Raw genomic sequence first — 12,426 nt, 5'->3', positions numbered from 1 at the left:
GCCTCCTGAATTTCTGGGATTACTGGCAATGTGCACTATGCCCAGCTTCTCCTTGCTTATATTTCATATCAATCTATCGGTAAATCCCTTAATTTGATCAGAATATATTCAGAATTTACCTGTTTCTTTCCAGCTCCACCTTTCTTACTAACCTGAGCTGATATCCTCTCTTGCCTAAATTTTTGAAGTAAATTCCTCAGTAGAATTCTATGAGGAATAGATTCTGCCCGTTACTGTCTATTTTCTTTTTTTAAATATTTATTTTTTAGTTGTAGTTGGACACAGTACCTTTATTTTATTTATTTTTACGTGGTGCTGAGTATTGAACCCAGGGCCTCGCATGTGCTAAGAGAGCACTCTGCTACTGAGCCACGACCCTAGCCCACAGTCTATTTTCAACACAGCAGCTCAAGTGGTCTTTTTAAAATGTAAGTCAAATCATGTTCCCTCTACCTAAAATCCTCCAAGAACTTCCTATTTCTCTTCATAAGCTAAACAGAGTCCTCAAAATGTACTAGAAGTCTTTGACTCTTTCTAGGCCTCTTCTCACTTCTCTGACCTTACCCCTCTTTCCTTCTTGTTCATTCTGCTTCAGCCATACCTGTCTGCTTGCTGTTTCTTGAACATAACCTGGCATGCTTCCTCTGCTATAACCCAGTCCCTGCACTTGTTTTCTCCCCCAGAATTTTCCTCCTATGTAACCATTTGGCTGGCTTCATCATCAACTTCTTTTCTTCCCTCCTAAAATGTCACCCTCAGGAAACCTTTCTTTATACATCACTCTTTAAAAGTTTATCACAGTAGAGGTAGGGATGTAGCTCAGTGGCAGAGGGCTTGGCTAACGTGTGAGGCCCTAGCACCACCAAAAAAAAAAAAAAAGTTTATCACATTAGGCACAATGGTACATGCAGCTTGGTAGGCTGATAGGAAGATTGCATGTTCAGGGTCACTCTTAGCAACTTAGCATAGCCCTAAGCAACTTAGTGAGATCCTGTCTCAGAATTAAAAATTAAAAGGCAAAAGTCCTGGGAATATAGCTCAGTGGTAAATTGCCCCTGGGTTAAAAATACCCAGCACCAGGCTGGGCGAGGTGGTACATACCTGTAATCGCAGCAGCTTGGGAGGCTGAGACAGAAGAATCAAGAATTCAAAGCCAGACTCAGCAACTGTGAGGCACTAAGCAACTCAGTGAGACCCTGTCTCTAAATAAAATACAAAAATAGGACTGGGGATGTGACTTGATGGTTGAGTACCCCTAAATTCAATCCCCAGTACCAAAAAAAAAAAAAGATACCCAGCACTAAACCGCACTAAACCGCCCCCTGCCTGCCAGAAAAAGTTTATCACAGTACCGTACTCCACTCATAACTATCTTCTCTGCTTGTTTTCATACCACTAACTACCATCTTACTAGCTGTTTTATTTATTGTCTGTCTTTTGCCTTTCCTAAAAGCACTTTTGATTGTTTTATTCACCAATATATTCCTAGTACCACAGAATTTGATCCATAGTCATGTTTAGTTAACATTGAATAAATGAATTCACAAGATATAAAAAGTTGAAAAATACAAAAGAGTTATAGTGATAAGGCCACCCATTTCCCTTTCTAGAGGCAACCTTTCTCTTTTGTTTCTTTAGTGTTGGAGATTACACCCAGGGGCATTTAACCACTGAGGTACATCCTCAGCCCTTTATATTTATTTTGAGACAAGGTCTCCATAAGTTGCCTGGGCTGATCTTGAACTTGTAATCCTCCTGCATGGCTGGAATTGGAGATGTGCACCACTGCACCCAACCACCATTGTTTCTTGAGTGTCATTTCAGAAATATTGTCATATATGCTGTCCCCCCCATTTACATAAATGTTCTACAACTTGCTTTTCTCTCTCTCACTTTATATGTCTTGCAGGTCATTTCAAACAAGTATATAAATATGTTTCTCATTCTATGTTATGATTAATGGCTGAAATTTGATGAACTGCAAGTGATTGAACCTATACAATTGGGTTGCTTCTCTTCTGCAAAAGTAACTTAAAAAAAAAAAAGGGCTGGGGTTGTGGCTCAAGCAGTAACACGCTCGCCTGGCATGTGCAGGGCGCTAGGTTCGATCCTCAGCACCACATGAAAATAAAATAAAGATATTGTGTCCACCGAAAACTGAAAATAAATATTAAAAAAATTCTCTCACTCTCTCTCTCTCTAATTTAAAAAAAATATATATATATATATATCAGTTACTCCTCCTAACCCCTGTTGCCCATATTAGGGATTAGACCCAGTCCTTTTTTTTTTTTTTGAGTTATTTTATTTTTATGTGGTGCTGAGGATCCAACCCAGCGCCCCTCGCATTCCAGGCGAGCGCGCTATCGCTTGAGCCACATCACCAGCTCACTGAACTATCTTTTTAAAAATTTTTTTTTAATATTTATTTTTTAGTTTTAGGTGGATACAGTATCTTTATTTGATTTTTATGTGGTGCTGAGGATCGAACCAGTGCCTCACACGTGCTAGGCGAGCACTCCACTACTTGAGCCACAACCCCAGCTCCTTTAAATTTTTTTTCATTTTAGACAGGTCTCGCTAAGTTGCCCAGGCTATCCTCTTATCTTAAGATCCCCCTGCATTCGCCTCCTGAATCACTGGAATCACAGGCCTGGGCCACCGTGCCTGGCAAAAATTACTCTATTTTATTTGTATTTGTTCATATTCTCAGTTCTTTTATTTTTTTTAATTTCTTTTTTTTTTTTTTTTAAGAGAGAGAGAGAGAGAATTTTAACATTTATTTTTTAGTTTTCGGCGGAGACACAACATATTTGTTTGTATGTGGTGCTGAGGATCGAACCCGGGCCGCATGCATGCCAGGCGAGCGCACTACCGCTTGAGCCACATCCCCAGCCCTAAAATTTTTTTTTAAATATTTTTTAGTTGTAGATGAACACAGTACCTTTATTTATTTATTTGTATGTGGTGCTGAGGATCGAACCTATTGCCTCACATGTGCAAGGCAAGTGCTCTACTACTGAGCCACAACCGCGGCCCCTTAATTTCACATTTTTTTCCAGAATATTATATGGTTACATGCCTTAGAGATTATGATTAGTGATTTTTCAGCAATAGGATTATCAATATTACAAAATCTACACCCCCTTTCATTCTGTGATGTACGAAATGTCACTTTCATCTGTGGGCTTACGCTTTGCTATCAGCTGAGATAGATGAGAGATGCATGATAATTCTCTTCAGTTACTTAGGTGAAATATCTCCGCTGGCCAGAAAAAAATTTGGAACTCTCCCCCCCAAATTAAATGATCTTTTTCAATCAGTTATATCATTTTGTGAACTCTGCAATCTACATACCATAGGTATTTCTTAGGTCTCAAGTCTCTTGAAGCAAAGGGTTCTTTCTATACTTTTCTTTCATAAATGCAAGATAAATATCAAAGATAAAGGAATTTAAGGTACTAAAAATATCAACTTTTTGTTCCTCCTCCAATTGTACAAGATATTCTGATAACTTTTGTGGAATTTAATCAGATAGGTAAGAACTTAGAAATGGCAACTGTGATATGGTTTTTTTTGAATGCTTTTCTTATGGCATCTCAGTCAAGCTTACCTATGTCTGGCAGGGAGTAAAAAGTAAGGCCAGTCTACCCAACTTTCTTGACCACATCATTGCCTCAGTGGTAGAAAATAAGAAAACCTCAGATGCTTCAAAGCGGGCCTGCAACTTGACTGATACCCAAAAGGAAGTGAAGGAGATGGTGATGGGGTTAAATGTGCTAGACCCCCATACTTCACACTCCTGGCTCTGTGATGGAAGGCTTCTGTGTCTCCATGATCCCAGCAACAAAAACAATTGGAAGATTTTTCGAGAGTGTTGGAAGCAAGGCCAGGTAAGTAAGAATAAAGCTTCTGCCTGCCTGGCATAGCTATCAGGATAATTCTAGGCTTCTGTGGGAGATCTTTTGCCAGAGAGATTTAGACATAATAAGTGTATTGTTGATTTTCCTTGGTCCTTTTAAGTATCTTAGATTTTTAAAATGAAGGAATTTCTAAAGGAAAAAGTACAATCAAGTATCATTTTATTTCTAAGCTGTACAACTCTGTGTTCTTAAAAGGGCAGCTGAAATTACTGTAAGATGTTAAACTGGAACTGACAATACCTCAGGAGGAGAATCCTTAAATGTGTTATTAGGGTGAAGGAATGGGTAGAAAAGGGTAGTACTTTTCTAGGTCTGTGTTTGAAGGTGTCCCATAAACTTATGCAATAACAATTGTGATTTTTATACTTTAGCAGCTGCTTAAGGAAGGAAGAGATTATGGATTTATCTAGGTAGTTTTTCACTTAACATTTGAGGAAGTGTTGAATTTGTTTGCTTACCTCAAAATAGTGGTAGATACCAGAGCAACAGAAGTATTTCTGCGGCATGCCTCCCAGAGTAAGAATCCAATATAATAATGAAGTAGAAGCGGTTTCCATTCACTTTAGCTGATGTGTTAAAATCCATAAATCTGGGCTGGGATTGTGGCTCAGCGGTAGAGCGCTCACCTAGCAGGTGCGAGGCCCTGGGTTCAATCCTCAGCACCACATAAAAATAAATAAATAAAGCTACTGTGTCCAACTACAATTAAAAAATAAATATTTTTTAAAAATCCATAAATCTTAAAATTGTAAAAGAACAATAATTTTGTAGAGAAGAGCTCTCCCTAGGAAACCCTCCTGTTCAGTCCTTTAGCCATGGAATTAACAGTATTTCCTAAATGGCCCTGATTATATTTTTGTTTCCACAGCCAGTGCTGGTTTCAGGAGTACATAAAAAGCTCAAGTCTGAACTCTGGAAGCCAGAAGCCTTTAGCCAGGAATTTGGAGACCAGGATGTGGATTTGGTGAACTGCAGGAATTGTGCTATAATTTCTGATGTGAAAGTTCGGGATTTCTGGGATGGCTTTGAGATAATATGCAGTAAGTAGCATTGATATCTAGTTGACTAATGGCAGAGTGGGAAGCATCTATATGCCAGCTCTGTCCCTGCAATAACAGATCATATCCTCTTGGTGGAAGGAACCTTCTGTCTGGTGCTAAACATTTAGCTTGCATGGCAATCCTATGGCTTCCCAAAATAGTCCAGGCTTTAGCCTGTAAGACCATAGGGAATGTGGAATATTTTTACTCAGAGGAAACCAGATATAATCTTATAAAATGGAGAAACATGGCAAGTGGGTAGGAAAACAAAGCCCACCTAATCTAGTCCATTATGTGGACTAGGTTTATAAATCTGAAATAAGAACTTTTATCTCATACATAATCACTGGAAAAATTTGGGGAGTAACCAACCCCACAGATGTTTGTGAGAATACTGTCTCTCTTCCAGAACGACTAAGATCAGAAGATGGGCAGCCAATGGTGCTCAAACTCAAGGACTGGCCTCCTGGGGAAGATTTTCGGGACATGATGCCAACAAGGTTAGTTGTTGTCTGGGCCATCTTCTGAGATTCGTGCCTTGCCAAAGCCATCACAGAATAATTACATAATCCCAGACAAGTGAATTTTGCCTCTTTGCTTTCTTGCCCTATAATAGCTAAGTTTTCTATCCTACTGTTTTGTAGGTTTGAAGATCTGATGGAGAACCTTCCTCTGCCGGAATATACCAAACGAGATGGCAGGCTCAATCTGGCCTCTAGGCTACCCAGCTACTTTGTAAGGCCTGATCTAGGACCCAAGATGTACAACGCCTATGGTATGAGGGAGAGGCCAGAATTGCCCCTTTGGGGGATTGCTCATTTTACTTACAGAAGATCTTTGGTCAGGGTCATGAGTAAAGATGATTGAGGGCAAGTGACAGGTACTACAGAAGTTAAGGTATCCAGGATGGTTTTGAATATGTTTGCTTTGTCATACTGATTTGTGTAAAATGTACGTGGGCCTAGTCTATAAGCTATATGTTCCCAGGAATTAGATCATTTCCTCTCAAAAATTGTACTCAGGGAGACATATTCTTAGTTTTGATAAGGCTCTGAGGTTGTGGCTCAGTGGTAGAGCGCTCACCTAGCATGTGCGAGGCCCTGGGTTCGATCCTCAGCATCACATAAAAATAAATAAAAACAAAGGTACAACTAAAAGAAATAAATATTTAAAAAAAAAAAAAAAAAAAAACTTGATAAAATAGCAAAAAAGGCTCAATACCAAGGGCTGGAGATGTGACTCATTGTTAGTGTGTGTGCCTAGCATGAGCCAACAAGGTAGTGAGCATGAGCTCACTAACATGAGCAAGGCCCTGGGTTCAATCCCAACCCTGCAAAATGAAAAAAACAGATACCATGCCACCTGTCTATTACTTTGTAAAGTATAGAAATAACCTAAATCACTGTGTAAGTTGAGCTAATGCCCATAGTGAATGTCCCTAATGCCCATATCTGTTTTGCTTTTAAAGGAGGGACCATTTTCAGGGAGTGGATTAATTCTATGGCTAAAGCTAATGATAGTGTCACCCATGCTAGAAATTAATGTTAGACAGTATAAGAGAGATGAAAAGAATGATTTTTTTGTTTATTTGTTTGTTTGCTTGCTTGCTTGCTTATGGTGCTGGGTATCAAATCCAGGGAATCATGCTTGCTAGAAAAGTACTCTACCACTGAACTACACCCCTAGCCCCTGGGATTTCTTGATAAATGGAACAGACATACTTCACTCTCCAGTGGTACTCATTTGAGAATGTCCTTGAGTATATTTTCAGTTTTAGGCTCTCTGTGGATTCTTCAGAATATTTCCCCTTCACCTTGCATATTTTCCTTAACCCTTTAGGCTTGATAACTGCAGAAGACAGAAGAGTTGGCACAACAAATCTTCACTTAGATGTGTCTGATGCCGTTAATGTGATGGTGTATGTTGGGATCCCCGTCGGGGAGGGTGCTCATGATGAAGGTATGTTTTCTAGAAAAACTGCTTTAGGTGATGAGACTTGGCTTCCAGGAAGAACTGAGTGTTTACCTCCTTAGTCAGGAACAGTGGCTTTTTTTTTTTTCTTTCTTTCTTTCTCTTTATTTCCCCAGTGACTTTTTCTTAAGTTTCTACCAGGCCTGATATGTAGTAGGTGCCTAGTGAATGTTGCTAGAGAAAAAGAAGTTCTAGCAGAGAAGAATGCTACTTGTGTATCTTTGACCAAGGGGTAGCCTCACATGAGGAATGAAGAAAGGACAAACCCATCTACTTGGCCCATCCGCCAGATCAGCTCTGGAGTGACAGATGTAAAGCGGGGGTCACCTGAAGCATAAGGACCTGGAGATATAGCTTAGTTGGTAGAGTGCTTGCCTTGCATGCACAAAATCCTGGATTCAATCCCCAGCATCACAAAAAAAGAAAAAAAAAAAAGCGAAGCATAAAAGTGATATTTTGCTGTAATTGCCCTCTTTTGCAATATTTTATGCTGCCTAAATGTTTATCTCAAGACACTAAAAAGGGTGTGATCCCCATTGTATTTAAGGGCCAGCTGGGTAGGACATCTTGGAGATCAGCTCAAATCTCAGTGTTAAAATTAATGTGTGTGCCTGGGCATGGTGACTCATGCCTGTAATCCCAGTGGCTCTAGAGGCTGAGTCAGGAGAATTCCAAGTTCAAGACCAGCCTCAGAAACTTAGTGAGTCCCTGTCTCAAATAAAAAATAAAGGGAGTGGTGGTGATGTGACTCAATGGTTAAACACCATTGGGTTCAATCCTTGGCCAAAAAATAAAATAAAATAAATGAGTTCCTTGTGGAAGTTTCAGAAAAATGAGAACAGTTTTGAAAAATAACTTGAAATGTCAAGGTTTAGGAATAATCAGTATTATTACTTTGGCATTTCTTATTCTGTTGTTAGATTTGATGCTACACACCTGTAGGCCTTTCCATTATGTTGTGGTTTCTTGTGGATTATAATAGACAGGTATTAGAAGCTAACCTTCTTAATTTGCCAGAGAAGCTTTATGCTTTGTGGACTTAAATCAGCAAAATCCTAGAGTTTCAAGTGGTCTTGCAAAAATGTATAGAATCCCCCTACTTTCAGTAGGAAATAACCCACAAGTTAAACATAAGAAATAGCTATTCATTTTGAGCAAGAAACATTTTTTAAAGAAACTACCACAGGGGCTGGGGAGATAGCTGAGTGGTAGAGCACTTAGCATATGCAAGTCCCTAGGTTCAATCCCCAGCACCAGAAAAAATAAAAATAAACAAAAAATGTCTACAATTTTTTTCTTTTTTCTTTTTGGTGCTGGGGATTGAACCCAGGCCTTGTGCATGCGAGGCAGGCACTCTACCAACTGAGCTACATCCCCAGCCCTACAAATATTTTTTTTAAAAAGAAACTACCACAGGCTGGGTATGTCACTCAGCTGGAAAACATTTGCCTAGTGTACATGAGGCTCTGAGTATGATTCCCTAGGACTGCAGAAGAAGAAACTAGATTACCAAAAATATTGAGTCTCTGTTAAGTAAAGAAAGTTTAGAGTTATTCTTCCCTGTGGGTAGGGAGCTTAGACCAATACAAATTTTGCTATTTCTTTTTGGTGGAGGAAGGGGATACTGGGGATTAAGCCCAGGGGTGCTTTACCACTGGGCTACATTCCAAGTCCAATCTCTCTTTCTATTTTTGGTGCTGGGGATTGAACCCAGGGGCACTTTACCACTGAACTACATTCCCAGTCCTGTTTGTTTTGGTACCAGGGATTCGACCTAGGGGTGCTTAAACACTGAACCACATCCCTACCCCTTCTTTGTATTTTCTTTAGAGACAGGGTCTCACTTTAGAGTTGCTTAGGGCCTCGCTAAATTGCTGAGGCTGGCTTTGAACTTTCAAACCTCCTGCCTCAGCCTCCTGAGCTGTTGGGATCATAGGCATTGTACAGACATGTGCCACTGTGTCCGATTTAATTTTTTATTTTTGAGATAGTGTTTTGCTAAATTGCTGAGACTGGCCTTACACTTGAGATCCTCCTGAGTCAACCTTCAGAGTTACTGGAATTATAGGCATGTGTCACTGTGCCCAGCTCATGAGTTTTGATTTTTTGCTATGTAACTCCAGAGAGATAGAGAAAAGACCAAACTTGTTTGATTTGGACATTGTATTTCACTCAGAAATACTGAAATAACTAGTTACATTGAAATTGTCATTTTGCTCATTTCAGAGGTACTCAAGACAATTGATGAGGGGGATGCTGATGAGGTGACGAAGCAAAGGATCCATGATGGAAAAGAGAAGCCAGGCGCATTATGGCACATCTATGCAGCCAAGGATGCAGAGAAGATCCGGGAGCTGCTTCGAAAGGTATGCCTCTTGGTGAAATGTGCTCCCAACTCTCAAATTAAGAGTCTAGAGGGGCTGCAGATATAATTCAGTTGGTAGAGTGCTTGCCTTGCATGCAAAGGCCCTGGGGTTTGATCCCCAGCACCAAAAAAACAAATAAACTAAAAAAAGTGTAGAGACTGAGACAACCTGTCCAAGATTTTTCATGTGGAGTCCCTAGGTATTAAAGACCTAGTGGCCATGTACGTCTTATCAGAATACCCAGAAAATCTGAGTCAGACTTCGAGCATATTGAATAGAGTAAACCAGAAACTTTGGGCTTTGCCAGAAACACTAATGTAGCAAGTTGGATTTATCCTGTTACTGATTTTTATGTATGACAGCACAATGATGCACATCTGTAATCCCAGCTACTTGGGAGGCTGAGACAGGAGGATGGCAAGTTCAAGGCCAGGCTGGGCAATTTAGCCAGACCCTGTCTCAAAAAAAAAAAGGGAAGGAAGAAAGAATGAATGAATGAATGAGGGTGGTGATAAAGCACAGCACTAGAGTATTGTTTAGTGTGCACAAGGCCCTGAGTTCAATTCCTGGTGTCAACAACAACAAAAAATGTATTTACAGTAGTTTCCCCTTATCCAAAGGGAAAACATTCAAAGACCCTCACTTGAAACCACAAATAGTACCAGACCCTTTATATATTTTCGTTTTTGCCTATACATACATACGTATGATAAAGTTTAATTTACAAACAAGGCACAGTAAGAGATTAACAATAACTCATCATAAAATAAAACAGTATAACAACATACTATATTTAATTTTTTAATTTTGAGATAGGCTGTCTCTAAGTTACTGAGGCTGGCCGGTAACTTGGGATCCTCCAGCCTTGGCTTCCCAGGTAGCTGGGATTATAGGCATGTAACACCACACCTGGCATCTAATTGTGCTTTACCTTTTCACTTTATGGCTTCTCTGCCATATCAGAATTGCAGCATCACTGCTTTTGAACTTTGGGTGATTATTAGGTAAAATAAATAAAATAAGGGTATGTGAACACAAGCATGGTGATACTGTGATAGATAGTTCCTTTGATAATGGACAGTAGAATAGACAGCCAACATTCATACTCTGGACAAAGTGATGATTCATGTTCAAGGTGGCATGGAGCTGTGGATTTCATCACACAGTACTCATAACAGCACACCATTTAAAACTTATGAATTATTTCTGGATTGATTTATTGATTGATTGATTGGTACTAGGACTTAGATTCAGGGGCACTTGACTACCAGCCCTGTTTTATTTTGTTTAGAGACAGGTTCTCACCGACTTGCTTAGGACCTTACTTTTGCTGAGACTAGCTTTGAACTTGAGATCCTCCTGCCTCAGCTTCCAGAGCCACTGGGATTACAGGTGTACACCACTGTACCCAGCTATTTCTGGAATTTTTCATTTAATATTTTTAGACCATGACTGATTATGGATAGCTAGAATCACAGAAAATAAAACTATGACTAAGTGACTAATTTTTAAAGAGAGAGAGAGAGAAGAGACAGAGAATTTTTTTAAATATTTTTCAGTTTTTGGTAGCCACAATATCTTTATTTTATTTTTATGTGGTGCTGAACCCAGCGCCCCACGCATGCCAGGCGAGCGCGTTACCACTTGAGCCACATCCCCAGCCCCAATAAGTGACTATTAATCTTTCTATTTTTGCATTTTGATCATGGCTTCAGGTTGGAGAAGAACAAGGCCAAGAGAATCCCCCCGATCATGACCCAATTCATGACCAAAGTTGGTACCTGGACCAGACTCTCCGTAAGCGTCTCTATGAGGAATATGGTGTGCAAGGCTGGGCCATTGTGCAGTTCCTGGGTGATGCTGTCTTCATACCTGCAGGAGCCCCACACCAGGTATTTTCTAAATTGGGGTTGGGCTCTACAGCTCCATGGGCTTCTTTATGTCTGCTTCTCTTTCTAATCTGACAAGAGAGATAAATGGCAGAATTCGACTGATTGCTTCACCATACCACAACTTACTATTTTGCTTTTTAATTTTCTTCCTTATAATTTTATTTATTTTCATAGGTATGTGAACATAAGCACGGTGATACTGTGATAGTTCCTCTGATAACAGAGAGCTAGTGGGTAATTAATGGGCAGTAGTATAGACAGCCAACATTCTTTCTTGCAAAAGGACTGAATTTTGGAAGTAAGATTAGAAAATATATGGTCCTCTTGTGTCCAAAGATATGTATGCAATTGGCTTGATTAGTATTTTTATGCCTGTTGATGTTAGTTAATTTGCATCCTTAGGTATTAATTTTTGATAGCATATGCCCACAAAAAGATTTGTATGCCTGTATTCACAGAAGTTTTATTCTTGTCAAAATTGGAAATTACCCTAATATTCATCAGTAGGTAAATGTACAATCCAGTTGTAGTTTATCAATATGGTAAAATGCCACCCAGGAGTGTACAGAAACAGATTACAACAGATCTGTTCCATTATATTGGTCACAGAATAATCTTATTATGAGAGTACTACACACACAAAGGTATGAAGGCTGTGACTACCAGAAGGTTGGGATTATTTTAGAGGTTGACTGCTACAGGTATTTTTAAGAGGCAAATACCTAATGGGTAGTAGGGAATGCAATATAGGGTGTCTGGAGTAGGGCAGATAAGTGAGGCTTGGAAGAAAGGTCACTGTTAGATTATGATGAGAAATTTGACTATGTGGCAGAAATAAAACCAGCATTATTGCCAGGCACAGTGGTGCATGCCTGGTAATCCCAGCTACTCAGGAGGTTAAGGCAAAAGGATTGAAAGTTTTAAGCCAGCCTGAGAAACTTAGCTAGATCCTGTCTCAAAAATAAATAACTCAAAAAATGTAGCTTAGTGGTTCAGCACTTGCCTCACATTTGTGAGGCCCTGGATTCTATTCCTCAGTATTGCGGGGAGAGGTTAAGACTTGCATTGTCCAAAATTAATTGTAAAGGAACTCATCTGCAACAATGAGATTGCAGATAATGTGGGATTAATCTCTTTCAAAAGGACTGAATTTTGGAAGTAAGATTAGAAAATATGTTGTAGTCCTCTTATGTCCAAAGATATGTATGCAATTGGCTTGATTAGTATTTTTATG

The 12,426-nt window shown here is 39.5% G+C and overlaps 1 protein-coding gene across 2 annotated transcripts in view; it reads left to right on the top strand.

Annotated features, from left to right (window-relative positions):
• The window catches only part of Kdm3b (lysine demethylase 3B), a 77,574-nt gene that overhangs the window by 59,043 nt on the left and 6,105 nt on the right, over positions 1–12,426 (top strand). For both annotated transcript variants that reach the window (XM_046459980.2, XM_046459979.2), the window contains 7 exons: positions 3,627–3,893; positions 4,792–4,963; positions 5,373–5,463; positions 5,608–5,738; positions 6,803–6,922; positions 9,161–9,300; positions 11,016–11,192. In XM_046459980.2, the coding sequence (XP_046315936.1) occupies positions 3,627–3,893; positions 4,792–4,963; positions 5,373–5,463; positions 5,608–5,738; positions 6,803–6,922; positions 9,161–9,300; positions 11,016–11,192 (1,098 nt within the window). The remainder of the gene's footprint in view (positions 1–3,626; positions 3,894–4,791; positions 4,964–5,372; positions 5,464–5,607; positions 5,739–6,802; positions 6,923–9,160; positions 9,301–11,015; positions 11,193–12,426) is intronic.

Source organism: Marmota monax, unplaced genomic scaffold (genome assembly GCF_021218885.2).
Source record: "Marmota monax isolate L192 unplaced genomic scaffold, Marmota_monax_Labrador192_F-V1.1 WCK01_AAM20220418_F8-fsc00006, whole genome shotgun sequence".
In the NCBI taxonomy this organism is placed as follows: domain Eukaryota; kingdom Metazoa; phylum Chordata; class Mammalia; order Rodentia; family Sciuridae; genus Marmota; species Marmota monax.
This window is presented reverse-complemented; position numbering and strand designations above follow the sequence as displayed.